General features: G+C 35.2%; 1 protein-coding gene and 1 long non-coding RNA gene across 2 annotated transcripts; one reads left to right on the top strand and one right to left on the bottom strand.

Moving 5' to 3' along the window:
• Positions 1-10,855: 10,855 nt before the first annotated feature.
• LOC109121130 (uncharacterized) lies at positions 10,856-13,220 on the bottom strand. Its single transcript, XR_002028522.2, has 3 exons — positions 13,085-13,220; positions 12,066-12,120; positions 10,856-11,050 (listed from the first exon to the last, which is right to left on the bottom strand). It is a non-coding gene; the product is annotated as an uncharacterized lncRNA (long non-coding RNA).
• An 8,860-nt stretch (positions 13,221-22,080) lies between these two features.
• On the top strand, positions 22,081-22,651 carry LOC138338610 (uncharacterized). Its single transcript, XM_069289589.1, has 2 exons — positions 22,081-22,281; positions 22,388-22,651. The coding sequence occupies exons 1-2, from the start codon at positions 22,081-22,083 to the stop codon at positions 22,649-22,651; spliced, it is 465 nt and encodes a 154-aa protein (XP_069145690.1).
• The last annotated feature ends 1,377 nt before the right edge of the window (positions 22,652-24,028 follow it).

The following is a 24,028-nucleotide window of genomic DNA, read 5'->3' as shown; positions in this document are numbered from 1 at the left end:
TATAAGGCACAAAGAGGAACCCAACAAAATCTATAAGTGGATTTGGACAAAGGGGTTCATTTTTAAGGTGGCCTTCATGATGTGGAGACTTTGGAAATCCAAAATTTCTGTTGATGATAAACTTAGAAGATGGGGACTGGAAGGTCCTTCTAAATGTTGGTGCTGTGAAACACCTGATCAGGAAACATTAACTCATGTGTTTCTTTGATCCTTTATTGCTAACCAGACCTTGTCCTATTTTTGCTCTTTTGCAGGTTTAAGTATATCAAGACTTGAATTAAGAGAAGTTATAATGGTACGGTGGGGAGTAGATGCAAAAAAGAACATTGAGTCCTTTTATAGAGCTCTACTTAGCCTTTTGATCTAGGAGAAGGAGAAATAGGATGAAACACGAAGGGAAGAAAACATCAGTGTCACGATCATTTATAATGTCACTAGGAACATGTACATGTTGTTGCAGTTGAGACATCCAAGGAGGAAAGGACCTAATGATCGACCAGGTATGCTAAGAGAGTTGGAAAACTTCAGGCCTATGATGAAGGTAATAAAGGTATTGTGGGAATGCCCACTAGAAGGTGGGATAAAGTACAACACCGATGAGCTTCACGAGGAAACCCAGGCCTAAGTTCCTATGCATTTTACCTAAGAAATGATAGAGGAGACATCAAATATGCAGAGGGAGGAAGTATGGAGAACACTACTAATATGGTGGCAGAAGCGAAAGCTATCCTAGAAGCATGTAAACATTGCAAACAGTCACAAATCAATCAAATCATCATTTAGACTGACTCAATGCTTATGTGCAAGGTACTTAAAGAACAGTGGATAGTCCATGGATAATAGCAAAAATGGTGGTGGGAAATTAAAGCACTCATGAAAGATAAACAACATATTTTTAACACACTCTCAGAGAAGGAAATAAGTTAGGAGACTACTTAGCCAATAGAGTTATCGATAAAGGAAATTGTTGATTCTCGGATTTCAATAGTATGTAAGTAACAGGAAGGAAGATTATCAACAGTGACATTAAAATGTCCCTATTTGAGGATAATACCAGTAAGGAGATAAAAGGATGGGGAAGGCTACAACATAAAAAATGCAAAAACATTATATTCTTTTGCGATTGGATTTTTTCCTAAGGAGGTGTAAGGTGGTGTTTGTTCTTTGATTGACTGAGATTATTAATAAAATTCTCTAATTATTGAAAAAAAAGTTTTAAGAATTTTTCTTATCAAGGTTTGATTTGAAGTGAATCGCATTATCTCCTCATTGGATAATTTTTCTCAAATGATGGTTAAACTGAGGATGGAAGGGAAATGAGTTAATATCACTACCTCTCTTGACTTCTAATCTTGCCTACTAACATACGTAGAACTAATCATACCGAGAGCTTGTTCATATAAGATTTCAAGATCATAGGTCATGACAGATTTAAAATAGGAGAATCAACTCTGTTTAATCTCGCCTTAGAAAAAACAAAATTTAGAAAGAACTAATTTGGAAAAAGCTAATTTAAGAATTTTGCAAGTTCTAGTTAAGTTGTGAGTGTTGAGTAAACTACAAATGGTCATAACTCTTAGTATAGGATGATTTAGGTATCCCATAAGATATCAAATGAAAGGTATTGAATACTCTTTCCAACACCACTGAGTTTGCTAAATTTTGAGTTTTGATGAGGAAGATATGTCTGTTTGAATTCTGCTTGTCCAATTAAGAAAAGTTACCCTGATTAATGAGGGGTATTTTGGTCATTTACATACTCCATCAGCTTTAAACATTTTTAGTAATATTTATGGGTCAAAACTTATTTTTCCAGTTTTCAAAATGCCAAATACGCTTAAGGTTTTGAGAGGAGTTCAAGAGGAGAAAAGAGGAAAAGTTCAAGGCGCTCATCAAGATTCTTGTGATTTGTCGAGGAATTTCAGTAAGGTTGATCCCTAAGAGGTATTTAAGTTTTCATAGTGCTGGGTTTGTTCACCCACACACCAATCATGTTAATTTTGTTTGTTATTCCATTCTTGAGGTTGAATAATTTAAGTTCTTAATGTGTATCCTTCAAGTATTATTCTTCGTTGTTGAATTTTGTTGTTTAGTTGAGTTATTGGGACGAGTATCTTGTTAATGAGTTATTTTCTAGAGGCTTTATGAGTATACTTTCATGTAATTAAGATGGGTAAACAAATCTAAGAGTATTCGGAAAAAACAATTCGATTTTAGGTGAATTAGGGCCAGAAACTAAGAAAAAAATTCATGAATTTTTTGGGTAGGAGGCTGGCACGCCGCACCAGCATTTCACCATAACTGACCTTTTCGAGTTTAAGGGTTTGGGCCCCATTCCACTTAGTGCACCAGGTTCGCCTGCCCCGTTTTGTTTTTAGTCTTTTGCTCCATTGAATTCTTTTGAAGTGTACCTTTACTCCCTTCTAATTCTTATTACTCTAAGCTACATCTAAACACTCAGTGATCCTTCTTGGCATGAATCATAACCCTTGAATTCATAATTCAAATTCAAGGAAGAGTTAAGAGTAAAGTCTGAAGTTCTTTTGAGTCATTTTTGAGAAGTATTTTATGATTTTTTAAAACTTGTTTTAAGACTTAAATACTTAAGTTTGAAGAAGAGGAGAGTTGAGTTTCATTTTTCAAAATAAATATATGGGAACCAAGTCTTCGCAAGATTAAATGTTTTTACATTTAAAATGAGAGGAAACACTGATTTCCAAATAAGTTCATGAGGAGTTTTTGAGTATAATATATTTTAAATGAACTTTTTGAGTAATAATCTCAAAGATTTAGTATGAGGAAATCATTTTGAACATATGATCTGAGTTATATTTTTGGATTTGTATTGAGCACCGTTATGGGGACGAGTTCATACAACCCAAAGTTCTCAAAAAACATGTAACCAACGTGGTTGGGTCGAAAGGGTTATACATTTTAGATGATTTCTTATTGGGTTTTAAGCATAAGTGGAGCGACTTAGTTGAGGATGTCATATGCTCTGGTAAGGTATACTACAGTTCTGGTAGTGTGGATGAGATGTTGTATCATCACAATCTCATAGTGATGGCTGTAACTTAGAGAATCTCCCAAATTGAGTTATTATTTTATTTTTTTAATACATTGAGTTGTTATCTACTTTTTTGAAAGATTCCTTTATAATACATCTCTACTATTGATTTTATATTGACATGGGTTGAGTATTCTTGAGTTTGGGTATCCTTGAGTTGACTCGAGTTTATATGAGTTATGTTTTGTTTTTATCCATTCAACCTTGCAGTTTATGTTCAGTGTTCCCTTTACATGCTCGTAAAATTCATGTACTGACCCATTTCACATGCATTTTTCATGATGTAGATACAAGTAACCAGGATTATCAACTGACGATTCGTTAATCCAGTCGAGTTTTAGATTTGCTTTGTGAACCAGGCCAAGGATTTGCTTGGGGCCAACAATGATTTTCAGGTATCAACCACGTTCAGGGTGTAGGCTATAGGCATGACAAACTCTCTCTCATCTATCATTGCTCAACCACCATCACCATCACTAGAACAAAAAAAATGATCATTGAGAGAGCTTAGAGCTAAAGATTATAAGCATGATTTATTCAAGAAATCTGATATAACAATATGCATGACATAATATTAGTTTGCTAGACATTGAGGGTAATTCATGTATTCATGAGAGTGTTATAGTCTTATAGATATGATGTTTATATGAATAGATTAATATCATAAGGTTAATATTCACAATTGTATGGAGTAATAGTGAGATTAATTGTTTAAAGTCTTCTCCCTTCGATTTATAAACTGAGCATATATATGAATCTTTTTGGCATTTAGGAGCATAGTTCATGGATACAATTATGATATTAGAAACCTCAATAGGATATTGTAACAACTAAACTTTAAGGACTACATTAAAGTATAAATAGATTGATATAACACTATAACTCTTTTCGAATACACACTTCACTTAGTTTCTCATCTTATTATCTCCCCGTTAGATTTGAAGAAGACACATATAAATAATCGATCTATTCCATTTTCACTTAACTAGTATATATTCACTTTACTTTAATGCTCGGGAAATGCTAATCGAATGGCTATAGATCTCTCCATACGTAGGTGCTAAAATTTCTTCTAAGAATTTTTTCTGAGATGCTTCACTTAACTTATTTTTTCTTCTATTAAAGTCTTTCTATAATCTTTAACCACATTGTCTTATAAAACAACTTAATCTAACTCTTAATAGTCTTGCTTCTCCTTCTTAGACTACCAATACCGTACTAAGTTCATATCTACCTAACTGGAGGAAACTTGTCTATAATTCAGAGGTTCATCATTGACTTTGATATATAAAATCTCTTCTACCAATCTCTTAAGGGTGATAATAATGCTTACATCAGCCTACCACACATTGAAAGCTCATCTTTACTACCTAGGCACACATAAAAATATCATAAACTTAATTAGAACCTCGTCTGATAGAATACAATCTCGGGTACACCTCTTAATGCTTTTGCTAATCTAATGAATTAGCCATATTTCATTTTCTTAGCTAAAAGTCATAGTACTACGCTTGTATTGCTCACATTTATCAAAAAGTAACACCTTCATTCTTCACCTAATTTATGTCAAACTACTAGATCAGATCCTAAAACTAACATCATCTTCCCAATGTTGCCATATCTTTTTATCATGACACTCTTCTCAAATTCAAGTTTAGTGTCTAGTACTAAGCACATATATCAATATAGTTGCTCACATGCTATACTATCTTACGATTACTAGATAAAATTAAGATACTCACTAATACCTCATGAAAAATTAATCAAATTTTATCTCTTAGTATACATACTTACAGTTTACCGTTATTTTCTCTTCAACTTAAGTACTATTTACCCCATTCACTATACATCATTGCCTAATTTTTCTATAAACCTCTGAATATTATGGGCTCCCATTTAAAAAATCGTAATCGTAGCTTAGATCTATCACCTAATGAATATTTTGCTCTTCTATTCAACATATATACTTGGTGTTCACTAACATAATGACACACCGACATAAACTTCCTTCTGGTTAAAATATATTCCAACTTATCATAACCCTCTTAATCTACCTTCTACCATGAAATACACACAAGATCACTACTCCTTAGCCTACATGTAAAAGAAAAACTCATCATTAATGACTTACTAGGTTCATGACAACAAACTTCTAACTCTAGGAACTTCTATACTATTGTCTTATAACATCATAACTAATACTATCTTTCGGGTGAAAAATACTCCCCAAAAATTCTAGAACATGCTCCCCTCTTTAGGGTATCACCTGGAAGAAGGTCTGAAGAAAAGAATATGAGAGAACATCTTGCTTTTAGCTCGAACACACGGTTCATATGTAAAAGGGTGGATTTTTTCAAATTAATACATTGCACACTAATAAACTTCTCTCAAGCTCCTCTGCAGTCTCTAACATTAAGAAGACTTTATTCTAGATAACTCATCAATAAGCATTTGAGATTTTCTATTTCAACCACCTTCAGTATGTGGGGTTGCCAAATGGATTTGAAAAACGCATAAGTATGAATAAGTTCTTTATAGAACAATTCTATTGGATGATTTAGAGTATGAAAGAAGATCATTTTTTACATGTCTGTTAGTCCCTCATTTATAAAAGTGGGCTCCCTCACAAACATAAATAAGATCCTACTGATACAACTTCATAAATATACTAGCCGACACTCGAGAACCATTTTAATCCCCAAGAGAACTCTTTACATGACTGACTACTTAGAGGAAAACTAACTCACAACTAAATGTAAAACAAATAAAATAAAGGATGAAATCATTTAAAATTTACAAATAATTTTATCTCCGAACTCAACATGTTAAGTGATATGATAAAAATACATTTTAACTCTATTTTAGAGATTCTCTAATCGACAATCATCATTATAAGTAACGAGATGATATAGTGTCTCGCCCAAATCGCTAGAAGTGTCATATATATTACTAGTATATAAAAGATCTCAAATAAGTGTATCCACTAAAGCTTTACCCGAAAGTAATAAGTAATAGTCTAAAAGGTAAGATCTTTTACCCATGTTGATTAAATGGTTTATGAGGAATATGAGTTACCTGAATTCATCCTCATATCGGTGCTCAATACTAGTCTCAATAAATATATGCTCATGGTCAAATATAAAAAATATACTCTTGCTATCTTTGATGTAATTACTCAAAGTATCATCTTAAAAGAGTTTTTTCTTTGAAGCACTAAAGTAATTAACTCTTGTAGATATAAAAGTTTCTCTAATCTTAAAAAAAAGTGATACCTTTGGGAATAATCAGTTTTCTTGTAACAACCCTAAAAATGAATATGCTAAGTAATGCTTAATGTGTCTAGAATGCCTACGATTAGACCGGGTTCACACGGATTGATGTGCGAAGAACCAAAACTCTGAACCCTTGCTACAACCAAGCCAACTTTGGGGAGTTAGTGGAGATATAAAAGGTTGGGTCCAACCATGTAGGGCTCTCAAATACGAAGATTTACTTGACGGAGTCTTTACAACACTTAAAAAGGGAAAATCTTAGTTTTGAAGGGTCTAGGGGATAAAATGGTATTTTTCCAGGCTAAGCTTAGTATCATAATTATATAAATAAATAATTAATTATTTAATTAATAAGGTGGAGTGACATTTTAGGGAGAGAGGGCCAAAAATTGGCTTTTGAAGTGAAGTCTTGCTCCACCCGGGTTCGAACCTAGGTGGAAGCAATGAATTAAATTATTTTTAGTTTAAGTTGATAAATTAATGTAATTAATTTATATTTATTATCTTTTAGCTGATTTAAAATAAAAGGAAATAAGATTTTTAATAATTATATAAAAACCTTAATTAACTAAGTCCTAAACTAGACTCCTAATCCTAAAAATTTTTTTCTCTCCCACGCTCATCTCTCTCTGTCTCTCTCATGTCTCTATCACTCTCACTCATGATTCTCTCTGCCAATTAACTTAAAAAAAACAGTAGGTAAACCAAAGTTCTTCACACTTGATGAACTCACCAAGAAAATATAAGAAAACAAAAGAAATCAATCACGTAGACAAAGAGAAGTTTGTCCGTCAAGTTGGTTTTGACTTTGAGGGGATTTGGACTGGATCTTGGATGAAGTTTTTGGGTAGCAAGTCGTGGGATTAACATAAAAAAGGTATGGGTTCTCTTCTCTCTTGGTCCCTTTGCCAAGAGACGCCTAAGGTTTAGACGAATCTATTTCGAAAACTAGGGTTGTTCCCCGTTGCATGTCCCTGTCACTAGCTCCCATTGAATCATAGGTTGGTTATGTTTGCTTGTATAAAACTAGGGATGAAACGTGTTTTCGTGATGATTATGTGTTTATATGTATGTTCGGAATTCTGTGACTTATGTTGATATTTTTCCAAAATTATGTGTACATGTATGCAATATGAATCGTATCTATGTGCCTCGGATTTTGTCTTTAAAAATGTGATGTTGTGGTTTATTTCATGTACAAATGATTATGTAATTCGTGATGTTCATATGAGTTGAAATGTGGCTGATTTGTGATAATCTCTTGGCTAAACGAATACATGAAAAATGCACCTAAGAATGTATTAAATGATCTACGAATTACCCATAATTGCTTATAAATGTTGAAGAAAGTAGGCTGCAAATGTGTTAAAATTTCCAGCATGTTGATGGTTTAATTTAGGCTAATGTTGAAGTTTAGAGAAGTTTGAAAATAATGTTTAAAATATGTGAGGTCATTTGGGATTGAACCCAAGACCTCACTATAAAAAAAACTTTGAATGAAAGAAAAAGAAATGTGAGGCGTGGGAATCGAACCCACGACCTCTAAGCAGTGAAGGAGAGAATTAAAAAAAATTAAAAAGGGGTTGTGTGGGTTCGAAACCACAAACCTTTGGCCAAAGGATAAAAATTAGATGTAATGAAAATAAAAAGTAAATGAGGTTGTGGGGGTTTGATCCCACGTCCTCTTAGTTCTATTAAGCAAAAAATGAGGGGAGAAATTAAGGAAAAAATAAAATGAAGGCATTGGGGCTCGAACTTGGGTCCCCAAGCCATATGGATCAAATAAATAAATGGAAAAAAATTTAAGAGTTTTCCAAGGGATTTGAAACCGGTTTCCCTCCCAAATTCCAAATTGATACATAAGTCATACGTGAATTAAATATTCAAGAATAATGCTGCCTACTTAGATCGAAATCGAGATCTTGGCATACATACAAGATGCATAAGTCTTGTACCACATAGTCTTAAGAAGATATGAATCACTTAAACGAACTATGAATGAAACATCATGGCTTGTATGTATAGACCTATAAGTCTAGCATATGTCTAAAAATAAGTGAACCTAAGATGTACGCGATGAAATAATGAAACCATAGAAGAATTAAGTAAGAGTGTGAAACACACTAAATGTACATTGGCATATGATGAAATGAACAATGAAATGATGAAATGAACAATGAAATGAACAAAGAAATGATGAAATGAACAATGAAATGATGAAACCGTAGAAGGGTTAAGTAAGAGTGTGAAACACCCTAAATGGCCAACTCAATGAAGTGATGAAATGAACAAATAAATGATGAAAAGGAACAATGAAATGATGAAACCTTATAAGGGTTATGTAAGAGTGTGAAACACATTAAATGGCCACGTGCATTGGCATATGATGAAATGAACATTCACATAAAACGGGGTAAGTAATTATGAAGAGACTAGGTGCTAATGTTAATGAATGAGGTGGCAACATGATATGAGACTAATGTAAAAGATGAGAGCAATCTCAAATGAGCCTAAGTAAATGTTACCAAAACGTACTCACCTATGAGAGTGTAAATGTTAATGAAGAGACCAGTCTCTATGAACACTCTAATTAAAGTATTGAGACTAACATAATTAATACTAATGATGAGATGAGAAATCATCTATTGATATATGATGTCCTCATACTAGAAGCCAACTTCCATTACGTATGAGTTGAATGTAATGGAACTTTATAGTGAGCACCGATAGACTAGATATGAGCAGTGATGCCTTCTTTCGGGAAGGGCGGAGGTTCACGTAATTCTCATGAGATGAGACTGTCCGGCATGCCGCATATGAATCTCCTTATATCCCCTAGTCTTCAAACCTATATTGCCAATATAGGGATCTGAAAAAGTTCAATTCCTATGTACTCTAGCATGTTTTGGGTCACATTGGTCGGTGAGTCCACCTCTTTTTGGTAGGGGTGATACTGGATTTCATGATGCTCACATGATCTATATTGGTTAAAGTTAAAGTTACAAATGAATAAATGAGGCCATTCTCAAATGATGCACATAATGAAATGAATGATACCAAAGGTGTTAGGATAGGATGATTAGGAGGTGAGCTAGACTTAAGTAATGACACTAGGTCATTCTTGATCATTGCAAAACAAACCCAATGAAAGTCTTAAACTACATTCTAGGTATAGCTGGTGTTTACACTAGCCTATGAAAGAAATGAAATGAAGTACGTATGAATGAATGAAGCAGACTTTGTGTTTGCTAAAGAAGGATCTGTACTTGAGGTACCATATGTTAATCCCTCATTTTGGGAAGTCTTGATGTCAAGTCCATGATTCCAAGGTCTCATGGCATATGAACGAAGGATATGAAAAATGTTATGTGCTATATGCAATATGTTATGTGCTATGTGTAAGATGTTATGTGCTGTGTGCAATATGATATGTATGATGATGCATTGTTACTCTCATGGCATGACTTTCCCAATCCAAATTTGGAAAACTCACTTACTTTCCTAATCCAAATATGGAGAGCTCACTAACTTTCCTAATCCCAATTTGGCAAGTCCACTGACTTGACTTTCCATAATCATGTTGTTAGGAAAGAGCTATTCTTACTCATGCATGTCCTTGGTGTGTGCTTTCATATAACCATACTTAGTACAAGTGTGTAGTAACCCTATACAACTCTACAATTTTAGGTGCAGACACAGGTGGATGCTTGAGCTACAGGTTGACGCTGAAACTATCTTGACATGGAGATTCATCTTGACTTGGTAGGCCCTCATGCTTTCGAGGATGCTTGCCCATTATATTCTAGCTTATTTATAGGATTGGGCTAGTGGAGTATGTTCCACTAGCATTCTTTCCGCTTTTGTTCAGACATTGTATTGGTGTCATTTTGGCAAGTATACATTTAATGCTATATTAAACTATTTCTTTCATTTGATGATCTTAATGTTAGATGGTTGATGGTGAACAATTATGAATCTAACAGAATGACTAGTATGTATTTTAAGAAACAAAATTTCTAAATTTTCCGCTAAAATTACCCTAGACGAAGTAAGAATGACGTAAGTAGGCTTTTCTTCGACCTCTGAGAGGTCAACAACACCGGTCTCGCCTGGGGTCTAGAATCCGATTGTGACATTCCTTATATTCTTAACAAATTAATATTTGAAAACTGTTGATCAAAACTCAAATTTTTTTCTCTTCTTATAAATTAATTTAAAGACAATATTTTATTTTGAAAACAAGCATGACATTCTACTCTAAACCTAAAATAAGGAAAACTTGGTGATACTGGAAAGAAAACTCGTGAATCTTTAATTTCATAGGTCATAGTCCACTTAACTCTTTATATGATGTCAGTACCCAAGCCTACACCACGGACGTGACACGACGTACAAGCATCTGAAGAAGCTCATACATGACTCATAATATTCATAACCTAAGACATAAGAAATGGTGCAGAATTAAAAGCTTTTTACAATTGAAGTATTTCCATAAATCCAAATGAAAGTATAGACATTGTATCAATATACCATATGATAAAATTGAATATCAATAAGGGTCACAAGCCTTTACAACATAGTCTTAAAAGAAAAGTTGATGGAACTAGAAATGAAAAACTTCCATCCTCGAACCATGAGGACTCACCAAAAGCATGGAGAGAATCAATCAAAGATTTACCCAAAAAAAGAAGTACAACTCAACGAATGGGACCTACACTTATAGGAAAATATAGAAAATATGGGTTAGTACAAAAATGCATTAAGTATGGTAGTCATGCATAAAAATCCTTAAAACATATTCAAAAGGGACATTTAGTTGAAACCATGCATTTTTATCAAGTTTAAACGTCATCATGTACATTTTTGAAGAAACATAATTTTGATCATCTCATAACAAACCCCAAGCTATACTTGTGCTCTGCATAGGTAAGATCTCATAATCCTGCCTTATGCTAAGTACCACTTATAGGCCACCCTAATCATTCATATTATACCTTGGACTCATCCATAGCCAATACTCATTGACAAGGAAACATTCATGTTCATAACTTGTAGCAAGTAAAGTCACCATTAGCAACAATAAATATCATACATGCGTAATTCATAGGTATTCATAGCACAAGAGAACTACATTACAACCACTTTTAAAGCCTACTTGTGCAATGCATTAACGGTCTCATACCCCAACTCATACTAAGTAAAATTGTTTAAGAATCCATAGTTGTAGTTCATGTTCATGTTCTTGTCATAATTCATATTCTTGTAATGTAGGGAAATAACCTTAACCGACATAGACCATGTGAGTTACATAGAATCCACAGTCATGCCCTCACACCGGAAAAAAGTGTCCTACTTGCCTAAGGTAGAAATCATGTTTAATAGCCTAGGTGGATCCACTAGCTATAACCAATGTGGGCACATAGTTCAAGAATAAGGAAGGTATTACTTGAAACCCGACCTAACATAAGGTGAGCTTCTACCTTACAATATTCAGTTGGTGCTAACCATTAAATTCCCACAAAGTAGTCCATTCTCTTTTAACATCATTACACATAAGAGGGAATCCATTGGCCTACCGACCCAAGGTACATTATTACACACATGAAAGGGTATCGTTAGCCTACTAATTCAAGGTAAATTATTAGGATATCTCATTAAATCCTAATGAAAAGGGTACCATTGGTCTATCAATTCAAGGTTCATTATTTGTTGCTCATGAAATTTACCTTAGGCCTACCGATTCAAGGATCATCATAACATCATGAAAGCAATTCCATTGACCTATCAATTCAAGATAAAACCTTAGATTACTTCATCAATCATTAAGTGAAGATCCTGTTAGTTATACAAGAAGAGGATGCCCTAAGCCTAGCTACCAATTCAAGGTATTTTAATCAAGATCACTTTAAATTACACATGAAGAGGATACCCTAATACTACCGATTCATGGTACAATATACATTGAGAAAACCCTTTTACAACACGTCATCTTCATTCACAAGTGTATAGTTGAGAATAACCTTTCAATAACACATAATTACATTATAGTCATGATATCATTACTTTCAATATCTCCACAAAGCGTGTACATAAGCATAATGATTATACAAAATCTCATAGTTTGTCCATAAAAGACCATAAATCATAATTCACCAACACACCTACAATTACTACAATTCAGTCATGGTAATAGTATGATTCAATTAATTCAATCAATATTAACAAAAACCATTTACATGGACTTTCAATCAATCACAACAAGATCATCACAGTCATAATTAATTCATGCATAATAATGTGTAAGTGTATAGGGGAGAATGATCTTTTAATCAACACCATAATTACACCAAAGTATTAGAATCTTTATTCTCATAATTTACCCTTCAAGAATCTTGAATCATATTCAACCCAACATCTAGAATTTCTACATTAGATATGGTTATAATATAATTCAATAAATTCATACAAGACCAATTTACATGTTTCTAAAATCAATTAATCCACATTAAGATCACAATTTAGCAATATAAGGGATCCATGGGTTCTTGGGATAATTTCACCATAATCCAACCATAGATAATAAATTTAGTCATAACCCAACATAATTCAAACCTTGAAACCATTTCTATAAATAACACAAGTCACTTGAATAACATCCTTAATTTGGGGAAATTTGTAAGTTTTAAAATCTATTTTTGAAGGGGATATATGGGTGGAATCTACCCAAAGATGTAAACTACCATACGTTGATGATGAATCCTTGAAGAGTTTGATGAAAAACCCTTGATTTCTTCAATCCCAAGCTTCTATTTCCCTCTTCTTCTTCTTCTTGGGTTTTTAGAGAGAGAAATATTGTGAGGAAGATAAACTTTTGATTTTGATTTGGGTGTTTAATGACTTAAAATACCTTATATATTTATTTGAAAATAATATATAAATCATACCTATTTAATTTGGACTTAAAAATAAAATTACAAAAATTACCCTTTCACCCCCCCGTGGACTCATGTGGACTGTGCCTTTGGCTTTTGAAGCTACGACATTTGTCCACTAGGTCTCTACACGAGCAATGGGCTTGTACACTTGCCATGGAACCAAGCGTGGATTAAAGCCCTTCGCCCAAAAACTAAGACATTCACCACAGGCAGTGAAGTACTTCACACCTCGTGGACCCTCCCTTGAACTCACTCTATGCCAAAAATGTCTAAGGCATTTATTCATGAGGGGCCTCTATGAAGAGTGGAGTCTTCCACGCTTGTTGAACCCTCAAGTGAACTTGCCTCCTTGCCTAAAAATGCCTAAGGCAAAGTTCATGAGATTTTGTAAGGACTATGAAGGATTTCACGTGCCTTGAAGCTTCCCTTGAATGATTCCTTATTCCCACATGCCAAAGGCAAAGTTCAAGGGTTCTTTTAAGAGCAGTGATGCCTTTCACCTTCCTTAAACACTCACTTGAACTAACACTTAGTCAAATTTTAGGGCTATTTTTCAACTCTAAAACATGCATCAAATTTTAAGACTCAAACATTAGGCTCTAGTTTTACCTATTAATTTCTGAGGCACTACATATGCCAAGAGATATGATCATATCATGTTGACCTAAGTAAAATCTTATCTTAAAATTTAATCGGTAAGAAAGCTTTCAACTCAACTTTGTGCTAGTGGTTTCTTGTGACTTCATTGGTAAAAAAACATTGAGGTATAGGTTTAGAAAGGGTGAGAAAGAACTTAAAATAACCTCTCTTAAAATTGGCAAAAGTAGTCTATGGAATACCATCTATGGTCCATACAAAAGTCTACAAACCATAGACCCTCTCGTACAAAACAGGTTCAGGATCTTTGATGTTGGGTTTTACGGATCCTTTATACAGCACAAATGAACTTTTAAGCGAGATCCTAATCAATCATAGAAAGCTTATTGGGTTGTTTCAAGACTTGGGTTCTGTGAGGCCTCTCTACGCATCATAAAAGGTTGTACAATCCGTAGTTTGGTTTGTGAAACTTGGACATGAGAACAATTTTTAGAGCATGGTTCTACAATTCCACCTATTGTAAAAATCTAGAAAATGTACTTGTCTAATGAAGAGTTTATTAGGTTTTAAGAATATGGATTGGGGTACCTAGGCATCCCAATTCCTAATATTGAATAATATTGGGCATGTTATAGAATATTGACTTAAGGGTGTTAGCCAATTTCTATGTATCAACAAGTAACTTAAGATATACTTTGATGTTCAAATGCTCCAATCCAAGCTTGTTTAAAAATTGTACCTTCAATAAAGACCCTAAGCTAAATTTTTTTATTTCATAGCTTACACACATTAGGTATGAGGCATCCAAGTGTCAAGCCTGGGTACTTAAGCACAGGATCATTTAAAGTGATCATGTAGATTAAGTAGTGCCCAAAGACATAGTGAGGATCCTTTGGACAAGAAGTGAAATTTCCAAGTGCAACTACAGAGTCCACGGTTAGGAAAGTGCACGGCAACACATGTGCAAGCACATGTTTAACTGACCAAGAGAACGAGTGACCAAGCCCAACCGATTCAGTTAGGGCGGTAGGGTCCGACATGCGTCGGGTCAAGCCACGTGAGACCGAGCTTCCTAACCAATCCTAGTCTCTAACTAACTTACCTAACTAGATAAATAACCTAGTACTGACTAAAATGAAGGAACTAGTGTGACCGAAATCCTAAGACCTAACTGGGTGACACTAGCCGAGTAACTAACTAAAGAAACATCCTAGTACCTAACCTAGGATGGTTCAAAGGGGTTGGTTATGGTCCTAGTGACTTAGGGGTACTTTAGTAATTACCCTAGGACACTTAATTAATTAAATCATAAACTTATTTAATTAATTTAAATTCATTTTCAAACTCGATACCCTTAGCAAATTTTCATAATTTGGCTAAGTCAAACGCTTTCCTATTTTTAGTCAATTTAAGAGGGGTGTTTTGGTAATTAGCTGATTGATTTATTTAATAAAATTATTTAGCCTAAGTTGAATTAGTCATTATTCAGTTCCTAAGACTTAGATTCACGTTTATCCAGTAGAAACTCACGCTGAAAAACAGTGAACAAATGTAAGAAAAAAATAGAAAAATACTCTCGGTTCTCCTTAGGCGATTTCAAGGCAATTCTTAAGATTTTCGTGCAAAGTAGAGGGTGATCTTCGTAGATTCAATTTTACATTAAAGTATGGGCTTATCTATTGGATTCTTTTCCCAGGAGGCTTTTCAAACGTTTTGAATTCAAGAAAACCGAAACTAGGGTTGTTCCCAATGAAATTGTCGAATGTTCATATCCCTTGTTCTCCATATTTCCGATTCTAGTAGTATATATAATGCAAATCTCGAGCATGTTGTTCATATGTGGTGATAACTGATCATTATGTGTAGGTTTCTGTGATTTGATAATGTCGAATGGGACTTATATGATAGATCTGTATGCTTAGAGTATCATCTACTTTGAATTGGCCAATGACGAAGTTATACCAATCTTATATGGACAATGTAAATCATGATGTTTCTTGTAAGGCCAAATGCATGTTAAACATTGACTTGACAAGATGTAACTCAATGAACTCATAACCTAGGGTATGCCAATGATTGGGACAAGCCCCAACATACCCTATCTAAATGAACTTGTGAGCATAGTAGCATATTGAATAAGTCCTTATAACTTTCATAAATAAAGGTACAAGACTACTAAATAACATTGAACAAGATAAGGTGAGTAGTAAAATAACTAAAAGCTTATGAGTTATGAAATTTACCGAGAATGGGATGTTAAAAGAACAAGTCTCACTCGAACATAGACAATTATTTTAAAGATACTCACATAAGATGGTGTTAGAAATCATGAGACAAGTCTCATTCACACCATGATGATAATGTAAGATTTAAGTTTTCATCAAGTATAGAAATGGATGACAAGTCATCTATTCAGGTAAGCCTACCTCATACTAGAAGAAAGCTTCCATAGTGTATGAGTCAACTCTAAAAGTTGTAAAGTATGATAAATTGAGTTAAGCACTGATAGACTAGTAATGAGCTTGTGAAAACTCATGTAAGCCTCATGATATGAGACTACCACCAAGCTAAATAAGGGTAAAAAATTCTCCAAGTCTTTGAACTATATCGCCAGCATAGGTTACTAGCTAGTGGATCCACCTAAAAAGCTAGGAAGTATTCGGTTTCACTTTGGCCAGTGAACCACCTCTTTTCAGTGTGGGAAAGACACTGGATTTCATGTTAGCTCACATGATATATGTCGGTTAAATGCTAAAGATTTATCTAAGAAAGTAAGAAAGAAATAAAGAAAGAACTAGGAAGATGAGGGGTGTTTAGATAGGATGACCAAAGGGTGAGGTTAGACTAAGTAATGATGTAAGTAATTCTTTGTCATTGCACATAAAGATCCCAAAAGGAGTCCTAAAAGTATATCCTAAGTCAACCTAGCATGTTCAAAGTGAACATGAGATCAAATAAGAAGAAATGTAGTTCAAAGTGAACTAAGTAATCAAAAGCATAAGTACATCAAATCATCAATGTTTGATAAGAATGAAGTTTTAACAGTTGTTGACTTATGTCAACAAAGGGAGCAAAACATAATGACTCATCGATTGGAGTATGAATATATGCCCCATCATCTTTATATTATGCAAATGATAAAATAATGGGCATAGCCAATAAAGATTGTATCATAAAGACTTCATGCCCAATTTAACAAGAATGGAAAGAATAACTTGTGAGTAGGGTAGTCAAATCATTTCCTTTAGTCTTTTGGATTACTTACTTGATTCATTGTATCAATGGGACTACAATAAATCATTTCACTCAATGTAAAACATAGGATCAAAGGAGATCATTGAACTACACAACAAAAAAAGAAAACACTGAAAAATAAACTAAGTCTGGAGAGGGAGCTCTTGGCCTAAGGGGAGCAAAAATATTAAATTTTGCTTGAGTTGTTCTAAAATTATGTTCATGATTACAAGGTCTTATGTTCATATAGAAAATGATTTGTGTGATTTAAATGAATGAAAATGTGTCATATTCATAGCATGCTTCATAAATAACGAATTAGGAAAGTGAAGTGACTTCACTTTCCAAAAATAACATGTTGCTATAGGAAGAGCTTTCCTTGATCATGCATAGTCCTCATGTGTTTATGTGCATACACCCATACTTAGTACAAGTGTATACTAACCCATATACAATTTCTATTTTTATAGGTGCAGCTCCTTGAAGAAGAATGAAGATTAGTTGAAGCTATTTGGACTAGTACCTCCAGACTTCGGTAGGTCCTCTTGAGTTCGAGGATACATACGATTTATTTTCTTGCTTTAGTAGATTATACATATATAGTGGATGTTGTCCCTAGTGTTTCCTTTCAAACATTTGTTCAAGATTTTGTATTAAGGTCGGTTTGGCAACTATTAATGACATTATGAATTCTTCATTTCCATTGTTCAATCTTTTAATAGATGGTTGTTTATTTTGAGATGTTAGTATATCACTCTTATGCAAGAATTATATGAAGTCTAATTACACTTCACTAAAGTTAAATTTTTTTATATTTTCTGCTAAATTAACTTTATGATTGTGATGAAATCTAAGAAGAGGCTTGTTTACGATTTTTGAAAGGTTAACGACGTCGGTCTCATCTAGGGTCTCATACTCGAGTGTGACAAACTTGGTATTAAAGTATGAGGTAAAATTACCTAGGAACTAAGGCTTAAAACAACCACCTTGCGTAATTTCTAGCTTATGGTTGTGAAGTGCACTACAAGCATGACTTAGAGACTTAGTGATGTTAAAAATCTTCCCTTTTTCTACTCTTTATCGTGCTGTGTAGAGCTTTGACATTTTGTGTCATTCTAGCATCTAACCTCTTTCTTGTGTGTGCGTGTAAAAAAATTAACACAAGAAGAAACACATGCAGAAGAGTTGGAGAAAGTTAAGGGAAACTAAGATCCTCCTTAAGCCCAGCTGTAGGACCGCAAATGCTTGTCAACCCAGCTGCGTTGACAGAAATAGAAGTGACAGCAATACTGGTTCAGATGGACCAAGCCATCAGTGCTTAGGCACAGACTATCATAGCCCATGCCACTAAAGAGGGTGCTCCTAGGGAGAACCCACTTGCAAGCACCATGGCTAGAAAACTAAGAGATTTTACTAGGATGAATCCTCTAGTCTACTTCGGGTCTAGAACAAATGAGGATCCCTAGGAGTTTTTGGACAAGCTCCACAAAGATTCTCTGTGCTATGGGCATTAATGAAGAGGAGAAGGCTGAGTTGGCTGCATACCAGCTCAAAGATGTGGCTCATGTATGGTAAAAGATGTGGGTAGATGGCCGAGCACTAGAAGAAGTCCCCATAACTTGGGAGGTATGTTATTTAAGGAATACTTCTTAAAGTTTGTTAAACTTTCCATACATGCTTCTTCCCTGGTGTCCAGTAACAGGGATGAGGTGAGCAGGTTTATGACTGGTGTATTAGAGGATCTGGAGGAGGAATGCCAGGCATCCATGTTGCATGATAACATGGACCTTTATAGGTTGATGGTACATGCATAGCAGGTGGAGGAGAGTCGTCGGAGTAATAGAGGCCGAGAAGTCAAGAAGCCTAGGCCCTCGGATCAGTCTGGTTCTAGCACTGGTAGGAGTTCGTTTGGAGTCCAGGGCAAGGCCCAAGTTCAAGAAAGGGCACCGGCACTCAGGTAATCCTACACCTTTAAGGAACACTAATGCCAAAGGGGACAAGTCTGGACCCAAGAAGGGCAATGATAGAAAGGCCCAGCGTGGCAAAAAATTGTGTGGTAAGTGTGGCCGTTTGCATGGAGCTGAGTGCATGGTAGGTTCTAATGCCTGCTATGGTGCGGCAAGAGTGGGCATATAATCAAGGACTGCCCACATATGAAGAATCAGGCCAAGACGGATACTCAGCCTCGGCCTAATCCTATTGCTGCAGTCGAGCCTCACAAGAGGAACAGGTTATATGCTTTGAAAGGTACAAAGAAGCAGGAGAAGTCAGCTAATGTGTTCACTAGTACCTTACATGTATTTTATTCCTGTGTATGCATTGTTAGATCCAGGATCCACCTTGTCTTTTGTTACTTCTTTAGTTGCTAATAAATTTGACTTGCTTCCTGAGATGTTAAATGAACCTTTTCTAGTTAGTACTACCAAAGGAAACAACATTAGAGCTAAAAAAGTATATATAGATTGCCCAATAGCTGTTCTTGATAGAGTTACCTATGCTGACCTAATAGAATTAACCATGCTTGACTTTGATATAATTTTGGGTATGGATTGACTCCATAAATTCTATGCTACCATAGACCGTCAAAATAGGATGAGCTAGAATAGGAAGGGTGTAATTCAAATCCAACAGGCCAAATAGTTTCACATCTTAAAGCCAATAAGATGTTATGTAAAAGGTATGTATACCACTTAGTCAGATTCACTGACTTAGAATATGAAGTTCCTTCCATAGACTCTGTGTCGATAGTGAATGAGTTTCAAGATGTCTTTTCGGAGGATTTACCAGGAATCCCTCCCTAATGTGAAATTGACTTTGGATTGACTTAGATCCCAACACCAAACCAATTTCTATTTCTCCCTATAGAATGTATCCATCTTAACTCAAAGAGTTGAAATTGCAGTTAAAAGATCTACTTGATAAGGGCTTTATCTAGCCGAACATATCCCCATGGGGTGCTATAGTGTTGTTGTTTAGAAAAAGGATGGAACTTTTAGAATGTGTATCGATTATCAGTAACTTAACAAAGTCACTATAGATAACAAATATCCTCTTCCCAGAATTGATGATCTATTTGATCAGCTCCAAGGTTCAAGTTTCTTTTCAAAAATACATCTTCGGTCAGGGTATCACCAGCTTTGAGTGAGACAAGAGGACATTCCTAAGACTGCCTTCCGTACTAGGTATGGTCAGTACAAGTTTCTTGTCATGTCATTTGTCTCACTAACGCACCAGCCACGTTTATGGACCATATGAATAGAGTCTTCTGTGAATACTTTGATTCTTTTGTCATAGTATTCATATATGACATCCTCATATAATCTAAGACTAGAGAAGAGCATAAACAATATTTGAGAATGACATTGAAAGTACTTAAGGAACATCAGTTGTATGCGAAATTCAGCATATGTGAGTTTTGGCTTAGATTAGTGACCTTCCTTGGTCATGGTGTCTGACCAGGGTGTAGAGGTTGATCCAAAAAAGATTGAGTCTGTAAAGAACTGGATGAGACCCCTCACTCCTATAGACATACGGAGTTTCTTGGGTTTGGCTAATTACTATCGAAGGTTTCTTGAGGGTTTTTCTGCTATATCTTCTCCATTGACAACTTTAACAAAGAAGAAGGCGAAATTTGAGTGGTATGAAACTTGTGAAAAGAGAATCCAAGAGCTCAAACACCGACTCACTTTATCCCCAGTTTTTACATTGTCGAGGAGTGGTGAAGGGTATGTGGTATACTGTGATGCTTCCCAAGTAGGTTTGGGATGTGTTCTTATGCAGGATGGCAAGGTGATTGCATATGCATCAAGACAGTTGAAAATCCACAAGAAGAATTACCCTACCCATGATCTTGAGTTAGCTATTGTGGTATTTGCGTCAAAACTTTGGAGACATTACTTATATGGTGTACATGTTGATGTATATACTGATCATAAAAGTCTTCAGTATGTTTTTGCATAGAGAGAATTGAATCTTCGTCGGAGAAGATGGCTAGAGCTACTCATGGATTATGATATAAGTGTCCAATATCAACCAGCTAACTCCAATATAGTAGCCGATGCTTTCAACCGATTAATCATGGGAAATGTATCTCAGATTGATGATGAGAAGAAGGAGCTGGTTAAAGAGGTACACCAATTGGCTAGGTTAGGTGTATGACTGGTAGATACACCAAGTGGGGGTGTTTCAATTCATTCTTGTTCTGAATCCTCATTTGTCGTAGATGTTAAAGCTAAGCAGCATCTCAACCTAGTACTCATGGAGTTGAAAGACTCAGTGTCGAGTAAGCTGAATGAATCATTCTCCCTAGTGGGGATGGTGTGCCTAGATACTAGGGTAGATTTTGTGTGCCCAATATTGATAATGTGAGACGTAATATTATTGCAGAGGCTCATGGCTCTAGGTATTCCATTCATCCAGGTTCCACCAAGATGTATCATTATCTCAAGGAGATCTACTGGTGGGAAGGTATAAAGAAAGATATTTCTATGTTTGTGGAGGAGTGCTCAGATTGCCAACAGGTTAAAGCCGAACATCTTAAGCCTGGAGGTCTTACCCAGTCGAACGAGATCCCAACATGGAAGTGGGAGGCTATTAATATGGAATTTGTAGTTGTCTGCATGATTCCATTTGGGTCATTGTTGACAGGATGAGTAAGTCTTCTCACTTCATTCCTGTGAAGTCTACTTACAGGGCCGAAGATTATACCAACTTGTATATTGATGAGATAGTGAGGTGTCATGGGATCCCTTTATCTATCACTTCTCACTTTTGGAGATCTTTCCAAAAAAGCTTGGTTAAACAGGTGAAGCTCAGTAATACTTTTTCTCCTCCGACAGATGAACAAGTAGAGCGTACCATTCATACCCTTGAAGACATGCTAAGAGCATGTGTTATTGACCTCAAGGGGAATTGGGATGATTACTTGCCACTTATTTAGTTCTCTTATACTAATAGCTACCATTCCAGTATTGAGATGGCATCTTTAGAAGCACTATATGGCATGATATGTAGGTCCCAAGTTGTGTCGTTTGAGAAAGGAGAGTCTTCCATCCTTGGCCCTGAGATAATACATGAGTCTATGGAAAATTTGAGAATGATCAAGGATAGATTGGCTACTGCTTACAGTCGTCAAAAATCCTATGCTGATAATAAGAAGAGGACCTTTGAATTCGAGGTAGGTGATCAGGTCTACCTGAAGATAACCCATGAAAGGGGTGATGAGGTTTGATCAAAAAAGGAAGTTGAGTCCAATGTATATAGGTCCTTATGAGGTCTTACAGCGAGTAGTGAATGTTGACTATGAACTGAAGTTACCAAATGACTTGGCTTCTGTTCATCCAGTGTTTCATGTTTCGATGTTTAAAAAGTGTCTTGGTGATCAAGCGTCCATCCTGCCCGTTGAGGGGTTAGGAGTCGATGAGAACCTTTCTTATGAAGAGGTTCCACTCGAAATTTTAGATCGCCAAGTGAAGCAGCTGAGAAACAAGGAGGTTGTCACCGTAAACGTGTTATGGAGGAACCACCTTATTGAGGGAAAAACCTAGGAGGCTGAAGTCGACATGAGATCCTATTATCCTCACTTTTTCAGTTCTTGAGTTTAGATATACTCTTCCTAAGTTTGATTTTGTTTATGAAACACTAAATTTTAGTGCATTAGTCGGTTTTGGTGTTTTAAGTCCATGACTGTGTGTTTTATACTTGCATTGTATGAGTTAATATGAGTTCATGCTTGCATTCATGTTGCTGTTTTTGTATAGTGTTAACGTGATTTTTGTGTTGCATGGGTTTTGATGTGCATTGATTTAAAGTGGGATTGAGAAGGTAGTTCCTCAATCTCAGATATGAAGCTTCAGATAAGCTTTGAGTGATGTGCATCATCTAGAGTAAGTTGTGAATCAGATATTCACAAAGAATAAAGTTTCAAGTATGTTGATGTGCTTGTCGAAAATACCCTATTTGATTCAAAATGATGTGTAGTGTCATTGGGGGATGAATGTTCCTAAGGGTGAGATAATGTAACATTCCAGAAAATGTACTTGTATAGTGAAGAGTATATTAGGTTTTAAAAAATATGTATTGTGGTACACAATCATCCCAATGCCGAATATTGAGTAATATTGGGCATATTAGAGAATATGCTTAAGGGTGTTATCCAATTTCTATGTATTAACAAGTGACTTAAGATATACTTTGATGTTCAAATGCTCCAATCCAAGCTTGTTTAGGAATTGTACATGAAATGAAGATCCTAAGCTAATTTTTTACTTCATAGCTTACACACATTAGTTATTACCCTAGGTCACTTAACTAATTAAATAAGTAACTTAATTAATTAATTTAAATTCATGTTCAAACCTGATACCCTTAGCAAATTTTAAGAATTTGGCTAAGTCAACTGCTCTCCTATTTTTAGTCAATTTAGGAGGGGTGTTTTGGTAATTAGCTAGTTGATTCATTTAATTAAGTTATTTAGCCTAAGTTGAATTAGTCAATATTCAATTCCTAAGACTTAGACTCACGTTTATCTAGTAGAAACTCATGACTGAAAAACAATGAACAAACATAAGAAAAAACAGAAAAATACTCTCGGTTCTCCTTAGGCAATTTCAAGGAAATTCTTCAAGATTTTCATGCAAAGAACAAGGTGAACTTCGTAGATTCAATTCCACATTAAGGTATGTGTTTCTCTCTTGGATTCCTTTCCCCAGGAGGATTTTCAAACATTTTGGATTCAAGAAAACCGAAACTAGGGTTGTTCCCCATGAAATTGTCGAATGTTCATCTCCCTAGTTCTCCCTCTTTCTCATTCTAATACTATGTATAATTCAAATCTCGAGCATGATATTGATATGTGGTGCTAGCTGATCATTATTTGTAGGTTTCTTTGATTTGATATTGTCGAATGAGACCTGTAGGTTAGA

The sequence above is a fragment of the Solanum lycopersicum genome, chromosome 9, assembly GCF_036512215.1.
Source record: "Solanum lycopersicum chromosome 9, SLM_r2.1".
Lineage (NCBI taxonomy): Eukaryota > Viridiplantae > Streptophyta > Magnoliopsida > Solanales > Solanaceae > Solanum > Solanum lycopersicum.
The sequence above is the reverse complement of the archived record's forward strand: the minus strand, read 5'-3'. Positions and strand labels throughout refer to the sequence as shown.